Source organism: Protopterus annectens, chromosome 2.part1 (genome assembly GCF_019279795.1).
Source record: "Protopterus annectens isolate FY-2018-M chromosome 2.part1, PAN1.0, whole genome shotgun sequence".
In the NCBI taxonomy this organism is placed as follows: domain Eukaryota; kingdom Metazoa; phylum Chordata; order Ceratodontiformes; family Protopteridae; genus Protopterus; species Protopterus annectens.
Window position 1 is genome coordinate 327,149,612 of NC_056729.1, and position 26,544 is coordinate 327,176,155.

At 41.1% G+C, this 26,544-nt stretch overlaps 1 protein-coding gene across 1 annotated transcript in view; it reads left to right on the top strand.

The window, feature by feature from the left end:
* Nucleotides 1–23,904, top strand: part of CCKAR (cholecystokinin A receptor) — a 1,479,640-nt gene extending 1,455,736 nt beyond the window's left edge. Inside the window, exon 5 of the mRNA XM_044062153.1 lies at nt 22,483–23,904. Within this exon, the coding sequence (XP_043918088.1) occupies nt 22,483–22,997 (515 nt within the window). The 3' untranslated portion in view covers nt 22,998–23,904. The remainder of the gene's footprint in view (nt 1–22,482) is intronic.
* Nucleotides 23,905–26,544: the final 2,640 nt, after the last annotated feature.

Genomic DNA, 26,544 nt, shown 5'->3' on the forward strand with positions numbered 1-26,544 from the left:
TCAGAAACAGAACCCATAATGTCAACATTGCAGGTGCCTTGTCAGGTTCAAAGCCAGTCACAAGTGGTGTCCCACAAGGTTGTGTCCTGGGACCTCTCTTATTTGGTATTTACTTTTCAGATGTGAAAGCAAACATAGGAGGGTTGTGGCCGACAAAGTTTACAGATGACTGCAACCTGGGCACCATAGTGAATACATCAGCCAGCACACACATCCTACAGACTGCCGTCACACAGACAGATAGCTGGTGCTGGACTCATGGCCTGAAACTGACTGCAACTGATGTGTAGCCATCCCTTTGGGAGGAACACAGTACCCACAGATCTGTACATAGACAGCAACCCAATGAGTACAGGAAACAAATCAGACAGCTGGGGACACATGTAGATAGTGACATCTCATTTGACACCCATGTTGCCAAAGTTGTTTGACAGACTTTCTATCTTGGCCACCTTATCATGGAGGGTATTCCATCCAGACCATAGGAGGTCATTGTACCACTATACTTCTCCCTTATCAGGCCCATGCTTGAATACAACGCCCCATTTGGTATGTACCTCAACCAGCACTTGCAGCAGCTGGAGAGACCCCACAAGTACCTTACCATGAAGATCAGGGATCTACAACACATGTCATATACTTCAAGAATAACTAAAACAAGCTTTTTCAGTGTCATACCACATACGTACAGGTGACCTATGCCTGACATACAAGACCATGTCCAATCAGGATTTGGTAGACATGCTCCACTGCAAGCAATCCACATCCACCAGAAACATGGGAGCTAAAGATTTGAACCTCAGCACATACATGTATAGGACATGCTGAAGGGACAGAGTCATAACTCAGAGGCATCTCAAACTCTAGCAGAGTATCCCAGTTCATGTTAGACAGAGTACCTCACTGACTCTCTTCAAGAGACATCTGGACAGCTGCATGTGGACAGGGGCACAGACTAGACAGAGGCATAGTCACATTATTCAATTATGTAAGGTGGTCATAATGTGTCACTACTAAATCAGAGGCACAATATTTCGTATCTATGCAGTACACATATTACCACTATGAGGGGTGGCAATAGCAATATTCATCAAGGACACCCTCACCTCATGGTTGGTGGCAACACACGATGCATTGGACACCATCCGGGTGCAATTAACCATAGGCAAGACTGCTCTGCAGTTTGTAGCATGTTACAGGCCATCCTCTGAAACTCAGGTACCTCACAGAGCTTTCATGAAAACAGTGGCGGGGATACATGTACCTGCAAACACCATCACACTGGGTGATCCCAACTATCCAAATATAGACTGGGATCAGTACTACAGCCCCAACACTCTAGCCCACAGGTTCCTAGAGTTCATACACTCACATGCCATGGAAGAACTAGTCACCATCCCCACAAGAGGAGACAACATAGTAGATCTCATCATCACAAACATGGGCTCACAATGTTCAACACCAGAGGTATACCCATCATTGGTGAGATCAGATCATAACCTACTCTCAGTGGAAGTCCAAATCCCACCCCCACCCCAGATAGAAAAGACCACAGTGCAGAACTTCTCAGAAGCTGACTACACACTTCTAATGACTGGTGTGGTCTCTTTCAAAGCCCCCAAGCCAGCAGACACCATTACCCAAGCCACTGTATCACTTACAACTGCCTTCTACCAGCACCTTAAGGACTGCATGGATGAGACAATCCCAAACAAAACACAGACTCGTTGTACCAGAGGCAAGCGTCCAGTGTGGTGGACCTCAGCCATAAACAAGCACTACAACACAAGGAAGGAGGTACTACAAGATAGAGATATCCGTGGAAGGGTAGACACCCCTGCTCAATATAGGTGAAACACTGAGTTCCCCCATGAAATCATCCAAGGCGAATATTGGGAGTAAACCCACTAAGGACTCATGGGACAACCATGAGGCCTTTTATACATACGTTACACACCTGGGAGGAAACTCCCAGATATGCTCAGAATAGGCTCAGAATGCTGTAAATATCACTGAACCTACAGACATTGCCAACATACTGGCTGACAGGTTCAGTGCAGATTTCTCCCCCCACCCCTCCACCACAACTGGAGAGATATGTATGAAAGAGGATTGTAGCCCCCCAAACATCTCAAATGCTCAGGTGGGAACTGCTCTATCCAAGGGAAAGAACGCAGCATCCATGGGACCAGATGGTGTCCCTGGTTTTGTGCTCCATGAACTCACTCAAGAATTAAACCCACAGTCAGGGCAGCTGTTTGATCTTAGCCTCAACTCAGGATATGTTCCCAAGGAGTGGCATATGTCAATGGTGGACCCACTTCACATGGGGGTGCCTCCACCAACCACGGAAACTACCATCCCATCAGCTTGACAAGCAGGGTCTGCTAAGCTATGGAGAAGATCATAATGGAAGTCATAGATGAGGACATAGGGGACTTGCAGACATTAGATCCAACCCAGTTAGGCTTTGTCGAGGGCAGATCATGCCTTTTAAACTTGGTTGACTGTTTCATAACAGACACCAAGGCCATTGACAAGGGCAAGGCACTCCACACAGCCTACCTTGACCTGGCAAAGGCTTTCAACACAATACCCCACTCGGGTATCATTGAAAACATCACCAGCTTAAATGTGAACCCATACATCACAAGATGGGTTGCAAACTGGCTACGTGACAGAACAGACAGGTTCAGACTTGCTGGTGCCATGTCACACTCCACAACTGTCACAAGTGGTGTCCCACAGGGCTCAGTCCTGGGCCCACTATTGCTCAGCATCTACTTTTCAGAAGTACAAGCAAACACAGCAGGATTATGGCTGACAAAGTTTGAAGATGACTGCAAACTGGGAACCATAGTTGGACACCCATCTGACACAGACATCCTTCAGAAGGGTGTCATAGACACGGATAACTGGTGCCAGAGCCATGGCCTTACATTAAACACTAAACAATGCATAGCCATACCCTTTGGGAAGAACAAGGTTACCACTAGTTCCCATGTAGGTGGCAATCCTCTAAGCACACAGGAGGTTATCAGGGACCTGGGCACCCAGGTTGACAGTAACCTTTTGTTCGACACTCACGTTGCCAGGGTAGTTAGGTAGAACTTCTACATTGCCCACCTCATCATGCAGGGATTCACATCTAGATCCAGGGAGGTCATTGTTCCCCTGTACTCTTCACTCATCGGACCATTGATTGAGTGCAATGCCCCATTCAGCATGTATATGACCCGACACCTATGGCAATTGGATGGGCCCACAAATTCCTCGACAGGAGGAGAAAGGGTCTCAAACATATTTCTTATGCTGCCCGACTGAAGGAATTCCAGCTTGATTCCGTGACTTACTGTCTGCTCAGAGGTGACCTGTGCCTGACATCCAAGGCCATGTCCAAACCTGAGTTAATGTACACGCTTCACCTCAAGACCTCTACATCCATCAGAACTACAGTGGCAGGAGATTTAAACCTCAACACAGATATTAATAGGATGTGCTGGAGGGACAGATTCTTCAACCAGAGAGTCCCTATGCTGTGGAACAACATCCTGGTACATGTGAGGCTGAGTACCTCACTGGCTTTGTTCAAGTGAGATCTTAATCAATGGATGGGAGATTGCAGGTATGCCCCAGGGATAACCTCAGTATCACTGCTTGTCAGAGGCACAGCAATATAATGGGCAAATTATCCGTCAGAGTGAAGGGGCGGCAGACTCCACGGAACTCTGGTCTAGGCTTATAAATGCCCTAGGGCAGATAGCCTAGTATGAACCTGTGAACCTGTGAACATAGGCCTGGGGCAGTTCCTGCTATTAGGACAGTGGTCTGCAGCAAGCTATATAGTAGTAGTCAGTTTTAGCCATTGGTGTTTGACCATGGCTAATGCATGCTTCTTGTTGTGGTAACAACAGGGGTGTGTGGTTATCCATGCCATTTATTGGTAGTCACCCTCATTTTGTATCTTGTTCCATGTTTTTGCACATGTACATCACTGTATGAGGTGTGACCCTGGTAGTGTCAGGGTGCTGATGCGCTTTGACCCTGTTTTCTATTACAGCACTGATATGTGCATTCCCTATACTGTGTGCATTTACACTGCACACATCTTGCTGTTTATACCTTTGGCATTGGGTAGCATTACATCTAGGTTCCTATCCCTTGTGATAGCTATGAGGTGGGTTTGTGTTTTTGTGGTTTATGATTGGTGAGGGTGGATGTTAGTCATGGTCCTCAGGTGTGCATATGATACATGGTGTTACATTACTTAACACATGGCATTCATGCCTCGGGTGGTGCTGCAGGGCTGCCTCTGTCGGATGCACATACTACACTCCTGTACGTTTGGAAGCAGGTTGTGTCATGTTAGGCATCCCTGTTACTGTATGAGTGAGTCAGAGCGGGTATCAGTCCCAGTGTTCCTACTGACCAAGCATATGTGCTATGCGTTGCCTCTTTGCCAAGGCCAGGGCATACTGGGCATGCCTCCTTCTGCCTACTGGGACAAGGTCAGGTTGTTCCTCCTCCAAGTCACCCCTGCCTGTGGTGGCCTTGGCAATGGTGGGGGGATGTTTGGCCCAGCCCTGTGCTGGTCCTGCTGCAGCTGTTTCCGCAGGATCATATTATGTAGCATAGCACATATCATGATCATTTGGGTACATGTAGTTGGTGTGTACTGCAAAGCTCCACCAGACATGTCCAGACACCGAACCGTGACTTGAGCAGCCCAAACACACGCCTATGATATTACGCGGTTTGTGCGTGTGCCTCATTATGGCGTTCCTGTTCGGGTGTGTGTGCATTTCTGATGGGTGTCATCAGCCACGGCTCAAGTGCATAACCAGCATCCCCACTAGGTGTCCGTGTGGGAAGTCCCCATTGGCAAATGATTGGTACAGCTCGTCAGATGCCAGATGTGGGAATCGTGGTAGCTCCCAGGGCAGCCAGCACACACATTCATTATTATGCCCTGGGCATCACACACGACCTGGCAGTTGATGGAGGGGTATCCCTTGCGGTTAATGTAGACTCTACCCCGCTCACCGGCTGGTGCCTTGATGCGTATGTGTGCAGTCTATTGCACCCAGCACCTCAGGGTATCCCGCTATTTGCTGGAAGAGACGATATTGCTGGCCACAACCTCACGGTCATTAGGGACATATATATGATCACTGATATGTGGTGACATGGCATCCAGGAACTGGTGCAGTACCCTGGAGGCTGATGCCTGTGATATCCCCATCATATCGCCAGTTGGTCTCTGGAAGGTACCTGTTGCTAGTATTCTTAGGCCAACACATACCTTGGTTTCCACTGGGATGGGTTCCCCTCTGTTGGTTCTGTGTGTGAGGCGTGGCCTGCACAGCTCAACAATCTGCTGCAGGAGCTCTCTGTCCACTCTATAGCGCTCTACTATCTCCAGCTCATGTAACCCATGGTAGGTGACCCTGGGCCTGTATACTCTTCTCCTTCTCCTCACTCTGGGTTGTCTGTCAGCATCTGCATTATCACCACCCTCAGCAATTCGCCTATGTCTGATTATATAACAGCTATGGCAGCCCCTAGCATTTCTGCTCTGAGTTCAGCTTTTTTTCAGTTTTCAATTCTGATAGCTTAGTTTCTGGCAGTATCTCTTGTGAGAAACAGCCTGCACTGCTCTCTGTTGTGTTTTAAGTGCTGGGTTGGGTTTCTAGTCTGCCTGTGTAATTGCCTGCTTCCAATTGTTTCCACCAATTAACTCCAGCAGTATTCCCTGGCAGTTTCCCTGTATTTTGGTTGTTTCCTGCTTCCTCTCTGTTTCCTGAGGGGGAGCAATGTGCACACCAGCTTAAACACGCTCACAGTCACTTAAACGCGCGTACACATCCCTACACGGTGTTACACGCGCACACACATCCTTACACGGTGTTAGCTAGGCTGATTCATGCTAAAACGCGCGCACACTGCCTTACACACATACACGCCCACGCAAACCGTTGTAAACAGTTTGCAACACGCTCCCACATGTAGAACCTGCCTTACACGCACACACACGCGCGCATGCACGTATATCAAGAAACTTAGAGTGTAGGGATAGCGTATGCCCTCAATTTCTTGACTTTCCTAGTGTTCTGTTGGGACACACCTCCCTCCCTGATGTCTGTCTGTCATCTCTTACCTTACATTGCCCTCCAATCTGGTACATTTCTTTCTATCCTTCCCCATGATGTCACCTACCTCTTACTCTGTTCCTCCCCTTCTCTAACTCTTACACTACTCAGAAAGTGCTCATTACCTATGTGGCAGTGTGATTCAGTATTGTAACCCTCATTTACATAGGATTGCCTAGTAATGCTTAGTTACATATCTTACACGGAGCTTCCCCCCCTTGACAACCACTAAACGGAGGCCATATTGTTTTTGCTCTGCAAGTCCCTCCATTGACATTTCATGTAATACATAAATCCCACAATTGTGGCCTTATAAGCTTCGGTTTTCAGTTTTAGGTAGCGCACCCGTTTGCTGGTGTGCTACAGTTAAACACATAAATCCGTGGAAAAAAAAAAAGTTATATAACTTTTTTGCAACACTTTCATGCCAATGGCCACATATTTGGCCATTGGCATGCTTACTGTAACAAATGCACCCTTTATTTGGAGCTGACATAGCTCCGTTTTAATTGCAGAAATGTACTCAGTTGTCAGCTGAGTACATTTCTGCAACACGTCCGTTACGGACTGGTTTTGAGCTTCGTGGATCGCTCACATACCTCATTTGCATATCTTGGAGCTGCAAATGAGGTATTGAGCATTTCCACGCCCACTCCGTGTAAGAGACGTGTTAGCTGTCTCTTACACGGAGATTTGGGCTGTTGCTGAATCAGGGGGCTTACACGGAGGCTTACACTACTCTTAAACTCCGTGTAAGCCTTCCTGAATCTGGCCCATAGTCTTTGAATTTGAACTAGAATGTATCTGTAGACCATAGCATTTTGCCAGAAGATACTTTTGAATTGCTGAGTTTCAAATGCACTGAACAGAGACATGCACATTAATGTATTTTGGGCAGCACATTGAGTGACTAGATCAAAAAGTACTGATGTATGGTTAAAATGTACTGACATATGAATAAAAAAATAAAAAGTATAGTCTTATTCCAAATTGTAACTCTTAAAGAGTAAATTCACCCAACGTTCTGTATTATTTGGCTTTTGTGAGGAGCTAAGAATGTTAAAAAAATTCACAATGCAAAAGTAAAAAGTGCACAAGCAAAGGTACAGTAGAAGAGTCACCGGGATATCTTGAAGATTGTGCAGAGCCATAGCTATAATATCCTTCATGACTGTGCTATTTATTTACATGCCTAGGATGTTTGTCAGAAAACTATCATATGAAAATAAACCCCGAGGAGATAAAAATATTAATTCATGCTTGCAGGGAAGTATTAGTATCTCTCAGAAGTGGAATAGAGTGGGAGTTACAGAAAATGGAAAGTTTAGCTTTCATGAAAAAGCCTTTACAGAAAACAAAATCAGTAAATACTATGGGTACTGTCATGAAGTAAGATAAAATTCACATTTGTGCTGCTCTACAATAATATTGCAAACTGATTAAAGCACCTCATAATCTATTACTTACAGCTAAAGAAATAGTCACAGGAATGTCAGTAACTATTTTAGTACAAGATGCAAGCCAATAATTCTAGCAGATAAAAGAAGATGAGGAAATCTCCATATCATGTGCAGTTAATATGCCATTACAAAGCTACAAGCATTCATCTAAAACAGACATAGACTAGTGCTATGATGAGAAACTGCAAAATTCTGAGTTTCAGTGAATATTTGTAAGTTCCTTCTGTCACAAGGTGGACTTATTCAAACGCTGAAGTCCAGTGTATGGAAAAAGCACTCATTAATACAGTATAAAGCAGGTTTCCATTTTCCATCATGATGCCACTCTCTTTTAAGTGTATTTTTAGTGTAACTTTTCCTTTGATTTTCACAGATGAGAGTGCAGATCATAGTACAGATCTTGATGATTAAGAATGCACAGATTCTTTAGACTACAAATTAGTATTCTCTAAGCACCACAGGTATTCCAAAGTGCTGTTGCACAACTAATCTGAGACTTGGAATATATTATACACATAACTGTGTATTATTAGATAGATCAGCAAGATTAATACAGCTGCTGACTGGATTAAGAAAAACTAATTTTAAATTTAATAAGAGCAAATTTAAATTAAGAGTAGCACGTCTGAACTGTATGGACCGTATTCTAAGATTAGAGGAACAGAAGTTTGATGCAGAAAATGACAGAACAGTTGTACAAACACCAAGAAGACAAATGGATGAAAATGCTAACTGCACTGAGGTACTATGTTTACATTTTGTATGTTATTTGTTTTTATTTAAAATATGTTATGGTTATTTTATCATTTGTTTTTATTGCATTAAAGTTGGATCAATAAGGCAGTTTGGATTTGGTTTTGTATACCTTTTTGTACAATAAGCTACTTGTGTAATAAGTAGATGCCAGTCAGAATGGTAGAGGAGTTGGGATTATACAAGGCAATAAACTAGTTGTCTATGGGGCATGAGCATTTACAGTCACAAAAGAGCTATGTTCAGATATAAAAGAAACTATTAGCAACAATGAATGGATATGAACTGTCATACATATTTCTGCTGTAAATAAGTTCAAGTGGAAACAGTCCACAATACCTTGCAGAGTATATTCAGAAAGTATTTGTGTATGACACTATTGAGATTTCAGAAAACATTGAGAAAAACTACCCCAGCAGGGAATGTAACTTAATCTACAGAAGGCAAGCAAACACATATAACAGACATGTTAAAAGATCCTATTTACAAGAGATGCATGAAGATTGTTAAAAGAAGAACTGTGGATTGTTTAGGTAAGGCTATAGTTACCAATGAAACAAAAATAAAGTAAAAAAAATCCAAAGATGTACATATACTGATTTAGAAATGCAGTTACTAAAATACAATGTCCTGGTCAAAATCATTGTTAAGGAATGAGAATTTTTTTTTTTATTCAGGTTAGAAATTAAATCCATCCATGGATTAATGTTAAAATCTGAAAAAATAATCTTCCAATCAACTGTGAATACAAATGTTTGAGAGTACATAGAAGTCAAATCTAGGAATAGCAAAGTACAAAGAAAAGCAAGAAATATAACTTATTGGTCAGGAATGACAATTTAGAATAATTAGTACAGAGTTATGTCATCCCGAATGCATACTACAAAAATTCAGAAAAAAGTAATTTTAACCATCTTTTTCCGTGGAGTTAAGTTGGCATTGATCTGTTATAAACCAAGAAAGTTACACCTCTTGCATGAATAGATTATTATTCAATATTCCTAAACATAGTCAAAGTGACAAACACAACAAGTGCATATTTAATTAATGCATAAAAAGTAGATACCTGATATTGTAATATGTTCAGTAGACTGCAATACAAAACTTAGAAATTTAGAAGATCTGTGCATGGGAGGAACTTTAGACACATAAAGTACAGTTCACACTAATTACAGCCAATCATCAAGCACAGAGAATTATCCCAACAGTGTACAGTCCAATCATCAAGCACAGAGAATTATCCCAATAGTGTGCAGTCCAATCATCAAGCGCAGAGAATTATTCCAACAGTGTACAGTCCAATCATCAAGCACAGAGAATTATCCCAACAGTGTACAGCCCAATCATCAAGCACAGAGAATTATCCCAACAGTGTGCAGTCCAATCATCAAGCACAGAGAATTATCCCAACAGTGTACAGCCCAATCATCAAGCACAGAGAATTATCCCAACAGTGAAAAACTGTGAGCATTTCATGAGAAACAGCAGCAACAAAAACTATGAGTATTTCCATCTTATAATTTTGGACTGTATGAATACTTCACTGCAAGGACTCCTTTTCTCATTACCTCAATTGTTAGTAGGCAAAAGGCTAACTAGCAAATGATCTATTTCAGCTATGTTACTGATATTTTTGTGAGCTTTTTTGAGTTTTTTAATTTCACTAATATGCCATTTGTGGTAAAGAATTTCCCAGCAGCTTCCCAGTGGTTGGTAGATCACATCCTAGCAGGAGCTGGAACTATGCTTTTTCTTACATGTATGACATTGCAATCTATAGCCAGTCCTGGCAAAAATATATTTAATATGTTAGGGAGTTGTTCTGGGAAACTAAAAAGGGCAGGGTTAAAACTATTAAGGCAAGTATAAGGAAAGAGTGACAAAAGTGTCTTATCCGGATCATAGAGTAGGTGGTGGTAATATTCAGTCAGAGTCTGTTCAAGTGTAGATAATTCAGGGAGGATCTACCGACTAAGGATGTAAAGCCAGATAACCTTTTAAGATAATGAACTGGGTGATGTACCAAAAGGGATGCACTGTCCTCGCAAGCTCCACCTTGATGTCAGAAGTAAACTTGCTTGAAGTATAACTGAAGGGAGATGTGATGTGTGAGGATACATATGCCACTGTTTGCGGAGTCAGAAAGTAACATATATGTCAGCTATGCTTAAGCCCTATAAAACCTGCAGCATGTAAACTAAAATATGTGACTGTATATCTGAAACATGTGTGTTTTTCCAGTGGCATGAAAAAAGTGTATGAACTTGTGACCTTTTTCTATGCAACATATAAAAAGTATAAGAAATTTGTAGCTGAATCTTCTAACTGGAAATACAGCATTTATACATATGATGTGAAACGTATAACATACATGTGAATCAGAAAACTGTATTTGTTATGCACTCTGATTACAGGATCTGTAATAATTCATTACTATGTAAATGTTAAACTCTTGACAATTGCATCTGTCCTCTCTATTCAAATATATAAAATAAATGGCTTATAAGAAGAAAATAACAAAAGAAGAGTTTACAAAACAGGACAGAGTTCCAACTTCTCTGCACTTTGTCTCTGTCCATTATATGTCGGAAATTTAAATAGTTTAGATTAAGGATCAGTAATTCATGTAGTTCATAACTACCTAGGGAAAGTCTTGCTGTAGACAGATGTTTTCTTTATTGTAATCTATTTGTCCCAAAAGGATTTTTTTCATTTTCTTTGTCAAATTTCATTTTCTCTCTATATTTAACTATTTACTGCACTGCTTAACTCATTCATTCTTAAAGTATTTCTGTTTAGTCATTTCAAAAGTATGGCTGTTCTCTGTTCTCTTACTTATTAATTGATAGGAGAAAATTTATTGCAAAATGGTGACAAACTGCTGGCATATACCTTTAAATGACCAGACTTTTCTGTTCCAGACTATTTATAATTGTGACACTGCCTGCCCAGTTATTTGGAATTTTGTAAATAATTCTATGTCATTTGTGAATATTGACATGATTTATATAGAACTGTATGTTATGTACTGACCTTCAAGAATGTAACCACAGCATACCCTGCTGGAACACAGAAGATTAACTTATAAAACGTCAAGAAAATAAGTTGAAATAAAGTGCTTTATGATGTGCTATAAAAGTTTTAATGCAGCAAGCAGACACAATGCCTAGAGCTAGAAGTTTTTTCTATTGCTGAAAAGAAAAGTAATTACTAGGTTTAAAATGTAAAGTGTTTGATTGCTTTATGACTTCCTAGCAGTTACACAGATCTGAGCACATCTGAGAGATATATATTTCTCACACCGAGATGTTAAAATTCTCTTAGTTTCTGGTTTAGCCTGGGAACTGAAGTCGGGTGACAAAAAGTGATGTCATCCAGGCTAACCCAGCAGTAATGTCTGATATTAATTTAAGAACTCTATCAGAGAGAGGCTGGGCATGTTGTATCTTGTCTTAGACCTAGAAACATCCATTCAGCACTGCTGCCTGCATCTTGCTCTGTAAGTAAGTTATTTAGGGAATAGTATCTCTTAGATATAGAAAGGAATATAGTAAAGATTAGTTTAGATGTTTTCTGTATTTATTTGAGACTGTCCTACAATACTGTTTTTAAATATTTCTTGTGATTCTAAACACTGTAGTTACTGTGTTGATTGAGTATTGTCTTTTTCTTTTATTAACTATATTTACATATATTTGCCTTGTTCTTTTATTAACTATATTTATATATATATTTAAACCTATGTTTATGGCTGATATTTGTGAGACATATTTAAGTTCTTAGAGTACTTGCATATGTATTTTGTTACACTGTACAGGCCACTCCTAAATAGCCTTGCTCTTGGTCACACTTGCCATTTGGACTATAGTAATAGTACACAATAGGATTGGTCACCCTTTGGGAAGAGCCTTAAAGTAGCTGATAAGGGGTTCTGGTGGCAGTGATAACTACCTTATGGTCTGGGCAGAAGGGGCATAGGTAGTAAACCTGTGCCAGCATTTCCCAGGTGTGTGTTTGTGTATAAATCAAATTTCAAAGTGTGTGCGCGTGTGTGTGTGTGTGTGTGTGTGTGTGTGTGTGTGTGTGTGTGTGTATGTGTGTGTGTGTGTGTGTGTGTGTGTGTGTGTGTGTGTGTGTGTGTGTGTGTGTGTGTGTGTGTGTGTGTGTGTGTGTGTGTGTGTGTATGTGTGTGTGTGTGAGCTACATGGACAGGGATACAAAGCACAGGTTGGACAGAGAGAGTGATGGGAGGACTTGGCTTGGAACCCTGGTTAAGGACTCAACTCTATAGCTGTGCCAGTGGGGAGTCTTACTGGAGATCTGGAGAAAGAGAGAGAGAAACTAGACCTAGACTGACTGTGATCTCTGTGTGCTCTTAAGGGAAATTGCACTTTACTGTGTGTGTGTACTTGTCATCCTCCCATTGTATACGTCCCTCACTGTTGCCAGTGGTGAGGAATGAGGCTCCTTGATTACTGGGCCAGTGCAGGGGTATCACATATTTATTGGTGGACAGTGTTGGGATATCCACATCACATATTAATTGGTTGACAGTGGTGAGTTAGCCACATCACATATTAATTGGCTTGTAGTGGTGTGGATATTGAATTCCTGTAGCCTGTGTATAGTGGTTACTGAAGGTGTTTGTACTCTCAATCAGCCATGGAGTGAACATTCAGAGTTTATGTCACAATTGTTTTATTTTTTTTTGTTAGCTTAGTCAGGGAGAGCAGACATGTCAGCAGAGGTGTATGGCAAGCTGACAAGGAGCCAGTTGGCTGAGATGTGCCAGGCTAAAGGTGTGGTGCATGCCAGCTTGAATAAAGCAGACATAATTGCAGCTTTAGTCACAGCTACATTGCAAAATAGCAACCAGGAGGACAATCAGATTGGCCTTGGAGATGTACAACTCTCAAAAAATAGACAGTTCATCCTTTCCACAGAGGACTTACAAATCCATCTGAAGTTAAAGAATCTTGAGCTATAGCCCAAGTGTTTGGAAATAGAGGCAGCAGAAAGACTAAGGCATCTAGGGACTGAGGAAAATGAGAAACTGCAATGTCTGAAGACTGAGAAAAATGAGAAACTGTAACACCTGGAAGCTGAGAAGGAGAGGGAGAGGCAACATGAAAAGGAGATGCTGACTCTTTTCCAGAGTCATGGAGGTAATGGTGAAGGGAGTAACTGAACCTCAGAAGCAACAAACGTCAGTAAATTTCTTACACGATTTACAGAGGTGGATAATTTTGATAGTTTAATTCATATGTTTGAAAGGGTATGTAAACAGTATAATGTTGACCAAGGGCTCTGGGCATGGTTCCTGACCCCTTACTCCATGGTAAAGCTGCAACTGTAATTTCGAAACTGTCCGATACTGATTGTTTAAATTATAATGTTGTAAAGAACTGTCGTTTAGAATTTTTTAAGTTAACACCTGAAGCTTATAGGAAAACGTTCTGTGAGCATAGACGCAAGGCAGATTAAAGTGTGTGTGAATATGTTGCTGAACTAAGCACTTATTTTCATAGGTGGGTGAGTGGATGTCAGGTCACCACTTTTGAAGGACTGGCAGACCTCTTGGTGAGGGAACAAGCCCTTAACACTTTGCCTGAGGACATGAGAATCTGGTTAGCTGCTAGACAATGCACTTCTTCAGATGAGTTGGGGAAGAAGGGAGACCTATACCTAGCAAGCAGGGCATCATTGCACAGTAAAGGGACACCCAGTGCTGTTCATGGGTCTAAGAGAACTTATGGTGGACAGCCCAGACTGCCGCAACAGAGTCCACCAGTAGCAGGGGAAGCCACTAGTCCAGGTAGACATCCAGGACCAAGGGTTAAATGTTTTAAATGCAATCAGTGGGACCGTAGCATATATATGTCCACAGAGGCAAGGTGGGGAACAAAAGGTGGGAAAGCCAGTAAGTGGGAATGACAAAATGCCAGCAGTAAGTTGTCTCAAGACAACAAGGGTACAAACTACCACAAGAGGTAATATCTCATCTTAGTGAATGGGAAAGAGGCCATGGTTAAGAGAGACACAGCCTCTGACCTAACCATTGTGAAGACTGCAATGGTTACAGAGGAGCACTACTTGTTTGGGCAGTCTACTCCAGTCAGAGCTGTAGGAGAGACCCCATTCCAAATACCTTTGGCTAGGGTTCACCTGGACTGGGAAGGTGGAAAAAGAAGCAAGCAAGTAGGTGTGTTTGAGGATATCCCTGCAGATGTCCTGATAGGAATGAATTTGATAATGCAGTACCCTGAGTGCATGTAGTTACAAGCATGTGGGTCTGGAAGCCTGGGGAGACTCATACAGACCGCACACTTGCAGCCAGGACTAGTGAGATGGTTATTTCAGGGAGGAAGCTTCCCTGTAACAGTGAGATGGAAGGTGAGCCACAGCTGCTTGTGGGTACTGATGTTCCCTTGGACAGAGTGACTGCAAGGGCAGCGGTGAGTAGTAGTATTACCCAGGCTGACAGTGAGGCATCCACTGTCAGAGGATGCCAGACTTTCTGTGGAAGGGGAGCTGGGAAGTGTTACAAAGAGAGATATGAGACAGGCTCAGCTCTCAGACCCTACATTATAAGGCCTGAGGGAGGTAGCTAGTGAGGCACCTGATTTTCAAGGGAGGGGGAATCTGTATACTGGGACAAAGGATTACTGTATAGAGAGTAGACCCCTGAAAGAGGGCTAGAGGGCAAGAGAATACAGTAGTTTTCTAGCCATTGCCCATGATATTCCCTTTGCAGGACATACGGGCATAAAGCGTACAAAGAGACGTATTATGCAGAACTTCTATTGGCCTGGGATTTCCATAGATGTAACAGGGTACTGCAGGACCTGTGAGCAGTGCCAAATGGTAGGCAAGGCAGGAGACAAAGTGAAAGCTCCTTTGATGCCTTTGCCTGTGATTGAGGAACCATTTCAGAGGATAGCTATGGATATTGTGGGGCCTCTGTGTACCTCAAGTTCCAAGGGAAAAAGTATATCGTAGTGGTAGAAGATTATCCTACCAGATACCCTGAGGCAGTGGATCTGTCCTCCATTGAGGCAGAAAAGGTGGCAAATCCTTTGTTAGAAGTTTTCAGCAGGGTAGGTTTTCCAAAAAAAATACTGACTGACAGAGGTGCCAATTTCATGTCAGACCTGCTGGCTTGTCTGTGGAAGTACTGTGGGGTGAATCACCTAAAGACCACCCCCTACCATTCCCAGATGAATGGTCCTGTTGAGAGGTTAAACTCTACACCCAAGATGATGCTATGGGTATTTGCAGACCAGTTTAAGAAAAAATGGGCAAATATTTACCCCATCTGTTGTTTGCTTACAGAGAGGTGCCCCAGGAATCCACTAGGTTGTTCACCTTTTGAGTTGTTGTATGGGCTTAGGATGAGGAGACCTCCAGATTTGATTTGAGGTGAGTGAGAGGGTGAGTGTGAATCCCACAAGGAGTCTGTTGTGGCATATGTCCTAAACCTCAGAACAAGGCTTGGGGAAATCATGGGCTTGGAGCAGGAGAACCTGGCAAAAGCTCAACAGCAGAAAAAGTTCTGGTATGACAGGAATGCTTAAGCTAGAGAGTATGCTGTAGGGCAGCAGGTAATGGTTATCATTTCTGTCAGACACAACAAGCTGCAGGCAGCTTGCTTGGGACCCTACAAGGTGGTAAGGAAGGTCAGTGGTGTTAACTACATGGTAGAACTGCTAGGAAGAAGGCAGGGGCACAAACTGTACCATGTTAACATGATGAAACCTTACCATGATAGGGAGGCTCTTGTGCTGAGTATTTGCAGTGGATGGCAGGAGTCAGAGGGGGATCTGGTGACTGATCTCCTCAGTGAGCTCAGATTGACACCTCAGTGGAAGGGTAGCAATGCCCCAGCAGCTATCCTCTACCCAGGTTTGAGAAATAGAAGCAGTGTTACAGGAATTTGGGGACATGTTCACAGGGAAACCAGGGTGCACCCACCTGGTGCAGCACCATGTGGATACAGGACCCCAAAGGCCTATTAAGCAGGCCCCTTGTAGGGTGCCTGAGAGAGTCAAACAGACTCTGAGAGAGGAGATAAAGGAAATGTTGGCACTAGGGGTTGGAGGTTAGCATAATGGTTAAGGTGTTTGCCTTATAAACCAAAGGTGCAGGGTTTGATTCTCACATGAGGCAATTGGCTAGGCTTAAAATGGCCCATAAAGGCAGTTAGCCTAGTACTAATCTATGAACCTAGGGGTAAGTCAGGAGTCCAGCAGTCCCTGGGCCTCCCCAGTGGTGCTGTTACCAAAGAAGAATGGCAGCATAAGGTTCTGGACTACAGAAAATTAAATAGTCACACAGAGTCAGATGCTTACCCCATGCCTAGGACAGATGAAGCCCTAGAGCAGCTGGGTGAGGTTAAGTATCTTACCACTATTGATCTTACCAAGGGTTACTGGCAGGTGCCCTTGACTCCCAGTGGTAGAGAGAGGTCAGCCTTTGTGACTCATTGTGGCTTGTATGACTTGACAAAGATGCCCTTTGGGATGAAAAATGCCACAGCAATTTTCCAGAGGCTGGTAGATCATATCCTAGAAGGAGCAGGAAATTTTGCCCTTGCTTACCTAGATGATATGCCCATCTACAGCAATTCTTGGCAATAGCACCTTCAGCATGTCAGGAAGGTGCTGGGCAAACTACAGAGGGCAGGGTTGACCATTAAGCCCAGCAAATGTCAGGTGGGTACGACAGAGGTCTCCTACCTGGGACATAGAGTGGGGTGTGGTAAGATTAGGCCAGAACCTGCAAAAGTGAAAGCCATTCAGGCATGGCCTACCCCTGTACCAAAAAGCAGGTGAGAGCATTATTTCGGAGAGCAGGGTGCTACAGAATGTTGGTCCTCAGTTATAGTACCATAGCTGCTCCCTCCTCACACACCTGACAAGGAAAAACAGGTCAGATAATGTATTGTGGATCACAGCATGTGAGCAGGCATTCCAGAAGCTTAAAGGAACTTTGGAAGGACCCCTTGTGTTAGCCAGTACAGATTACAGCAAATAATTTGTTGTGCAGGTGAATGCTTCAAACCATGGGGTGGGGGCTGTACTTAGCCAGGTTTCCTCAGTGGAAGAAGAGCACCCAGTGGTATATCTAAGTCATAGGCTCCAACCCAGGGAGGAATTCTATGCAGCTGTAGAAAAGGAATGCCTAGCCATAGTGTGGGCACTGCAGATATTTCAGCCTTATCTGTATGGAAGAAAATTCACTGTAGTTACAGACCACAATTCCTTAACATGGCTATGTCATGCCAGCCATCAAAATGCCAAGTTACTAAGGTGGAGTCTGGGGTTGCAAGCATATATGACAGTGCAGCACTGCAGTGGGGTTAGCAATGCCAATGCAGATGGGCTGTCAAAACAGGGAATGGGGTAAGGTATACCCAGATAGGCTCAACCCTCTCAAGCAAAGTTTCTCAAAGGTCACTTGAAAAACTAGCTTGAGTTTTCAGGGAGGGAAGAAATCTGACACTGCCGACCCAGTTATCTGGAACTTTGTAAATAATTCTATGTTATTTCTGAATATTGATATGATTTATACAGAACTGTATGTATGAGCTTCATAAAAGTAACCACAGCATACCCTGCTGGAACATAGAAGATTAACTTGCAAAACATCAAGAAAATAAGTTGAAATTAAGTGCTTTACAATGTGCTATAAAAGTTAGTTTCAATGCAGCAAGCAGAAACCATGTCTAGAGATAGAAGTTTTTCTATTGTCTGAAAAGAAAAGTAATTACTAAGTTTAAAATGTAAAGTGTTTGATTGCTTTATGACTTCCTAGCATCCACACAGTTTTGAGCACACCTGAGAGATATGTATTTTTCACACAGGGATGTTAAAATTCTATTAGTTTATGGTTTAGTCTGGGAACTGAAGTCATGTGACAAAAAGTGGTGTCATCCAGGCTAACCCAGCAGTAATGTCTGATATTAATTTAAGAACTCTCTCAGAGAGAGAGAGACTGGGCATTTTGCATCTTGCCTTGGACCTAGAAACCTCCGGTCAGCACTTCGGCCTGCATCTTGTTCTGTAAGTAAGTTATTTAGGGCATAGTATCTCTTAGATATAGATAGGAATATAATAAAGATTAGTTTAGATGTTTCCTGTATTTATTTGAGACTGTCCTGCAATGTTATTTCAAAATATTTCCTGTGATTCTGAATTCTGTAGTTCCTGTGTTGATTGAGTAGTCTGTTGTTCTTTTATTATTTATTATTAACTATATTTAAACCTATCTTTGTGGCTGATATTTCTGAGACATATTTAAGCTCTTAGAGTACTTGCATATGTATTTGGAGACACTGTACAGGCCACTCCCAAACAGCCTTGCTCTTGGTCACACTTACCATTTGGATAATAGTAATATTACACAGTAGGATTGGCCACCCTTTGGGAAGAGCATTAAAGTCTCTGATAAAAAGGTTCTGGTGGCAGTGATAACTACCTTATGGTCTGGGAAGAATGGGGCATAGCTAGTAAACCTGTGCTAGCCTTTCCCAGGTGTGTGTTTGTGTATAAATCAAATCTCAAACTGTGTGTGTGCATGTGTGCGTGTGTGTGTGTGTGTGTGTGTGCGTGCGTGCATGTGAGTGTGTGTGTGTGTGTGTGTGTGTGTGTGTGTGTGTGTGTGTGTGTGTGTGGGTGTGTGTGTGTGTGTGTGTGTTTATGTGAGTGTGTGTGTGTGTGTGCGTGTGTGTGCGTGTGTGTGTGTGTGTGTGTGTGTGTGTGTGTGTGTGTGTGTGCGTGTGTGCGTCTGTGCGTGTGTGTGTGTGTGTGTGTGTGTGTGTGTGTGTGTGAGTGTGTGTGTGTCAGCTACTTGGACATGGACACTAAGTACTGGCTGGACAGAGAGAGTGTTGGGAGGACTTGGCTTGGAACCGTGGCTAAAGACTCAACTCTATAGCTGTGCTAGTGGGGAGTTTTACTGGGTTTCTGGAGAAAGAGGAAGAAACCATCCCCAGACTGACTGATCTCTGTGTGCTCTAAAGGGAAATTGTACTTTACTGTTTGTGTACTTGTCATCCTCCCATTGTGTATGTCCCTCACTGTTGCCAGTGGTGAGGATTGCGGCTCCTTGATTACTGAGCCAGTGCAGGGGCATCACAATAATTATTTGTCTTTTTAACAAGAGTGAAACAGTAAGTGCAACTTCTCCAGCCTAGTAATCTGGGTCACTGCCAGTTTATTAACTTGATCCAGGACAGAAGGCTATAGTGTTGAAAAACATTACCAGCCTTGGTTGGGTGTGTGTGTGTGTGTGTGTGTGTGTGTGTGTGTGTGTGTGTGTGTGTGTGTATGTGTGTGTGTGTGTGTGTAAGAGTTTATTCAAAGGACAGTAACTGAGGGCACATGAGCTCTGCGAGGCACTGAAATACAGAGAGACTAGTGAGAAAGGGGTCTATATAGCCAGGTCAAAAACTCTGCTTGATGGGATGTTCAGAGTGAAGCCTATTTTGGTTGTGGATGATATAAGTCTATATCCAGTAAGTTAGTACCTATTTTCTGTAGGCTCTTGAAGTTGTATTACACTCAGTGAGTAGTTTAGTGTTTCATAATTGTGTGCCTTTCTTATACTTTAATCTGTTAACTCTAGAAATCATATCCCTTGTGATCATCAGATTTAAGTAAAATTTTAGATATTTAGATTTAAAGATTAATTTATTGGTGAGAAGTGGAGCAGATCCAAGCACTGTAGCTCCCTGCCCACTATATTATTTTTACTTTAGAGAATGGGCGGCCTGTAGATTGCACATTGATGGGAGAATGAATATTCTCCAGCAGGGTGTTAATCTACAGGTAATGTTCTCTAAAAAATGAGTCCACCACTTCACTGCAGCATATTAAGCTAACGTGGAGCTCAAACTGAAAGTAACTTAACAGCTGCCATTATTTTATTCTCACTAAGCAGCGCTTTTGCTGTTTAGCAAGTGTAAAATATATAAAAAAATAAAATAAAAAAAGTGTGGGTGTGTTTATGTCTCTGTGCGTGAGTGCATATGTGCATGTGAGTGAGAGCAAGATTGACTGAGCTATTTTACACTCACTAAGCAGTGCTTTTGCAGTTTAGTGAGTGTAGAAACAAAATGAAACAGAAAAAAAGTGTGTGTGTGTGTGTGTGTGTGTGTGTGTGTGTGTGTGTGTGTGTGTTTATGTGTTTATGTTTCTGTGTGTGTGTGTGTGTGTGTGTGTGTGTGTGTGTGTGTTTATGTTTCGGTGTGTATGTGTGTGTGTGTCTTTGTGTGTTTATTTTTCTGTCTGTGACTGTATGCGTGCTTGCAGGCATGAAAGTGAGGTGTGTGTGAGTGAGAGAGAGATAAGAGTGAGAATGCTCAAGCACTGGCAGCAGTAGCAGTTAAGAAGTTTGCATACCGCTTGACATCTTAGCTCAAGTTATCTGGATAAAACCCAAAATAAAGGGGAAACAAAGGCTCAAGATATGAACATATGTTAAATATTGCTGTTATAAAAATCACAAAGTTGCTTGAATAATAAGATTTGTGTTAGTATGCATTTTTTGAAGTGCAAGTTGTGTTCATGAGAGAGACAGAAACTGAGATTGATTGACCAGTGAAAGCAGCAGGAAAGAGGTTTGCATATCTTTTAATCTTTTAGTTCAATAAATCTGGATAAAGCTTGAAATAAGTGGGGAACAAAAGCTTAAAAATAGGAATAGATTTTAAATGTTGTTCTTATAACATTACAAACTAGCTTAAATAACAGGATTTGTATTAACATGAATTTTCTGAAGGAAATAGTCTGAAAGTCAAATTGTGTCGTTATTTAATGACTTCAGTCCCCAATGACTAGTTACAAACCACACATTTTAGGGATAAGGGACCAAAAAATAAAGTAAATATGTAGATATCTTAAAAATGATATATTTTGGATGTAAAATGCTTCCTCCAACATCATTTACATTTACTACAGTAACTTTGAAACATCAGGTGGAATTTTACATCAAAATATATAAAAACAATAATAGAGTAATAAAAAAATTAAGCAAAACATAACACTTTTACAAACAGTCCATTATTTAAGTGCAATAATGGTCTCCAGGGTGTGTGTTATTGTGGAAATAACACCCTCCAGTGTCAGCACACCCCTGGGCAGGCATTATTTCCACAATAACATGCATCTTGTTGGGCATTATTGCTTGCGTAGAACATTTATGAAACTTCTAGATAAAGATTATGTTGTTAGAGCTAATTATTTTGGCAGTGTAATTATTTCTATTTTATTATTACAGATTTCTTCCCTAGCCAATTCCTTTTATCAGTCGCCCAGAGTTTGATGTGCCTGATTCTTTATTAATGCAACAGTCCACAGCTGGTTACACTAGAGAACAGCTAGGGAACCATTTGCAGCATAAGTAAATAACACCATACTTCTTGGCAAGAACTGTTTCCTTTGTTTGGCTGTATGGACATGCTACATTGTTACTCCTCTTGTCACACACTTCTGTGTAATATGACTGGATAGCCACATTGGGATTCCATCTAGCTGATCCCATTTCCTGGTATATTTTTTGTTTACATTTTTAGGTCGTTTTTTTTTTTCAGGTTGTACAGCTGTGGAGATAGCACATATAAGTAGGGAGATCTAGATAAGGTGCAGAGGGTCTTGCTAAAAAATACTTTTTTCTTTATACTCACCATAGTTTTAGTTGAGAAAGTGCACACCTTTTTACTCTTCTCTGAGTTTCATGTTAATTAAATCAACCCAGCACCCTTTCATTTATGATATTTTTAGTGGTGCTTAACTAGACAATAGCAATTAGTAGGGATACCTTTTCAGAATTGCAAATTTAACAACTGCGATGTATTAATTGTAGTTGTATATTTGCCATGCTGAAAACTACGCTTTATTATTAATTAAAGTTTGCAAAACTTTAACAATTTTACACTATAATTATGATCCAGTATTGTTTACATCATAAAATTAGATTCAATTCCTGCTAGGAATGCTCATTTGAAAGGTTTACAATTTTCTGTTTTCCAGGTTATTTCTATTTTAATGTTTCATCTATGAAAAATGTATGTTCTAAGTAAATATTACAGGAAAATATTTTGTTTTTGTCTGTGTTTACAGAGAGAAAAAACAGCTCAGAATGCAGTAGGTATGAAGATGGTGATGGCTGTTACCTACAAAAATCAAAGAAGCGATTTGAAATGCAACAGCTGTCTACCACGAGTATAAGTAAAATTAACAGAGCGAGAAGCAACAGCTCAGCTGCCAGTCTAATGGCAAAGAAACGAGTGATCCGCATGCTGATCGTCATCGTAATCATGTTTTTTATATGCTGGACTCCAATATTTAGTGTGAATACCTGGCGGGCTTTCGATCGCTTTTCAGCAGATATACGGTTAACTGGGACACCTATATCCTTTATTCATTTACTTTCTTACACGTCTGCTTGTGTAAATCCAATAATATACTGCTTCATGAACAAACGTTTCCGTAAGGCATTCTTGGCAACATTCAACTGCTGTCCAAAAAAAAACACACAAACTAGAGAGATGTTGGTGGAAGAAGATGGGGGGACCACAGGTGCATCTCTTTCCAGATACATGTACACTAGTATCAGCATAACGGCTCCTGTGTGAAATGAGAACTAACAACAGCTACAGTACCAATGGTCTAACTGAGCTCTGTACAGCATTCAAAACTCTCTTGTTCATAGTTACCATTCAGACTGAATGATACTGACATGGCAGTATTTTACCAAAAGAAAAGCTGTAGAACAAATGGAAGAAAGGGCCTGTGCTAATGACATAACCTTCACCAGTGCTAATAATATGTGGATTTTGATATTAGCAAGAACAAGTCATGCTAAGGGTCAGTAGAGAAAGCAGCATTATTTTATTTGCCCATTTTTGTCTTATTACTCTAATCCTCAGTGACTGGTGTCATCAGGTAGTGTTGATTGTGAAGGAAATTAAACTTTCCTATCTGATGAGACAGCTGGGTAAATATGAGGACAGTTAATCATCCCTGACTGTGTGTGTGTGTGTGTGTGTGTGTGTGTGTCTCTCTCTGTTCAGTGGCATCTATGAAGAAAAGTAAGGAGGAAGGGAGGTAGAAATGTTTATAAAATTAATAATGTTAGGATGCTTCTAAAAGCATCTTAACTAAGATACAAAATGAAGACTGCTACAGCATACCAAAAGTGTGAATTAAGAAGCTGTACTAGAAGCTGCATTTATTATGTAAAACGTTGTTTCGTTAATTTGAAATGTCACTTAGAAAAATAGAATTGTTAGTCCAATTCATGATAGCTAAATGTTGCATTGAACAGTGCCAGAAAATATGTGTGTGTATGTACTATACAGTGGGGCTGTCAGTTTGTATTGACAAATGTTTGTGTATGCCAGTACTCTGTACTACAGTGTTCTTCTAATGTATGTATTATCTAAAGAAAAAGGGTGGGGAGACAGGTAACTAGTAAACAACTCTGAGCTACATGAAATACATAAACAAAATGGCTCCCTGAAATGCCAATAAATGAAACAATTTAACATCAACAAGCAGACTCTGTCTCTGAATAAAGCATTAGTGTTGTAGAAGACATATTAGTGCTGTAGTGTCTGTGTTGTGTGGAAAATGGTAAATAATCTGAGCACAAACAGCATCCCACTAGCCGATAATTACCTACCTGTGTACATAGGACTCTGCTCCTTCATATCAGATGGCTGTTATTGTAACCAATTCAATGCCAGTTCACTGTGTCAGTCATTCCTAAGTATGCTTTGTCATGAAAGTAACTTTAAATAACTGAGTGTCATCAGCTAACTCATTTAATAGTGATGCCTGATCTATGATGTTACAGATGTTGTTAAAACATGTTAGCTGTGAAATTCTTTTGCAGTGCAAGACAATTATGCACAATCTGAAGCCAAATAACAGTGGAAACCAAGAATCACTCTACCCTAGTGGGTAGGTGAATATAGACTGTTCATCTGATCCTTAACAGAAGGCAACTACCAGCAGTCCTTTGTAGCATGTCTTCATAAAACAAACTATTGGGAAACCCCTTGAGAACATTCAGATGTAATTTTTAGGTATGGCAGTAGTACACAACTTCTGTTTTTTTTTTATGCAGAGCTTGCCAAAGCTATGATTATTATAAAGAGCTACCCCATGTATGTAACATGGATAAGTAGAGCTGTAGAACAGTGGCTCATAGTAGGCATGAGATATGTAGTGGTACAGTCTGTGATACTTCTGTGTACCAAGCCCTTTATGCTACCAAAGCTAAAGATTATTTTAGCAGAATAAAAGGCACTAATAGATTGTAAGCTCAGAAAAAAAAGTGTTTCTATTAGGCAGTGAATGAATGTAAGGAGAACATTCCATATTACCACATAAATTTACCTTTTTTTGTATACACTCATAGGATATAATAACACTGGCAGAATGGTAAGTCGGCAAACAACTTTTTATGACACAGGAAGTGCAGCACGCCACTTGGACAACAAAAATCAGCATATTGTGATATGAAAGAATAAAGGTCATGTCTGCTTATCAACAACTTAATTATATACTGGGAAACATTATGACATTCGTCAACTAGCTTTCTGCACCTTGAAAACATACTTTGATATGAAATGGCTCATGGAAATATACATGGAAAAGAATAATTGATAGGCAGAAAAAATATTCTTTGTCAAAAAGACAGCATTTATTGCTGTTTATACAACTTTTCATTTGTATTCACATGCATTAATGAAACACAAATAGGTTTTATAAAACTTAGATGATTTTCATTTTGCTAACAATAATGTAAGGTGTGAGTCAACACAGCTCAGCCAGATTCAGTAAAGCCTACATGATCCATTTACACAGTGACATGCACATGTTAGCAGACTGTTCTGGATTCAGTAAGCAATTTTACACAGTGTGTAGAGCCACGCAGATCCATGCAAACAAGATAAACACTGTGACATGCTAATTACAGCATAAGCAGCTGAACTGTATGCTAACCAACCAATCCAAGATGGAGGAACTAGTCAACAAGCTATAAAGCAATGGCGTAGACTCAGTGCTGCTTTTCCCTGTGAATTCTAAAACCTATTGGAATACAGTCACAGAAAGGAGTCTGCACAGAAACAATGTTAGGGGCTGCTGTTGCTTTAATTTATGTGTATGTGCAACAGGCTGAAGTCTAGTCAAAGAAAGATTCAAAAGGTTCAAAGAAACTTTATTTTCATTTAGGACCACACAAGTGCAAACTAAACTAAATTACAAATGTCAGCTTACAAGAGAAATGCAGTGCAAATAACTTAGATACAGCGGTATCAAAGAATAACATGAGAAAGAAAATAACACTTGTGACATGCAAGAGGTAGTTCACATTATATAAACACATTCAATACCCATTATCCAGTGATAAATAATAAATAAATAAATACCCACCACCAAACCCCTACACTGTTAAGATAGAGAATAAATAGAGACTTAGTGAATAGCAGCTGTTTATTTACCATATTGCACTTGTTAACCTTAGACATGACTCAGTATAGCCATCATATTGCATAATAGTAATGCTGGCGGTAATTGCTCAGAGCAGTAGGATTAAATGAAAAAAAGTGGCTTCAGGGTATCAGGTATTATGGTTGGTATCCGTAGTAATAAGTCTCACAGCTGTAGGATACAAACTGTTCCTGAATCTGGTAGTCCTACAGCAGAAGCTGCGGTACCTCCTTCCAGACACAAGTTGTGAGAGACAGTTGTATGCCAGATGGGTCAAATCAGCAAGTACTTTATATGTTCTCCTTCTTGCTCTTGTAAAGAAAAGCTTCTGAATAGAAGGGATGTTTGTGTCCAAGATTTTCTCAGCCACCCTCACCACCCTCTGTAAATTCTTCTTCTCAGCAACTGTGCAGTTGCTGAACCATGCTATGAAGTTGCTAGTGAGGATGCTCTCCATAGCCCCCCTGTAAAAAGTGGTAAGAGCAAACAGTGGGAGCCTGGCCTTTTTGAGCTTTCTCAGGAGGTGAAGTCTCTGTTGAGCTTTCTTGACTATATGATTGGTGTTAGCAGCCCAGGAGAGGTCATCAAAGATGTGAAGGCCCAGGAATTTGGTTGTTTTGACTTTCTCTACTACTTCCCCTTTGATAGTGAGTGGTTGGTGAACTGTTGCCTTTCTTCTGA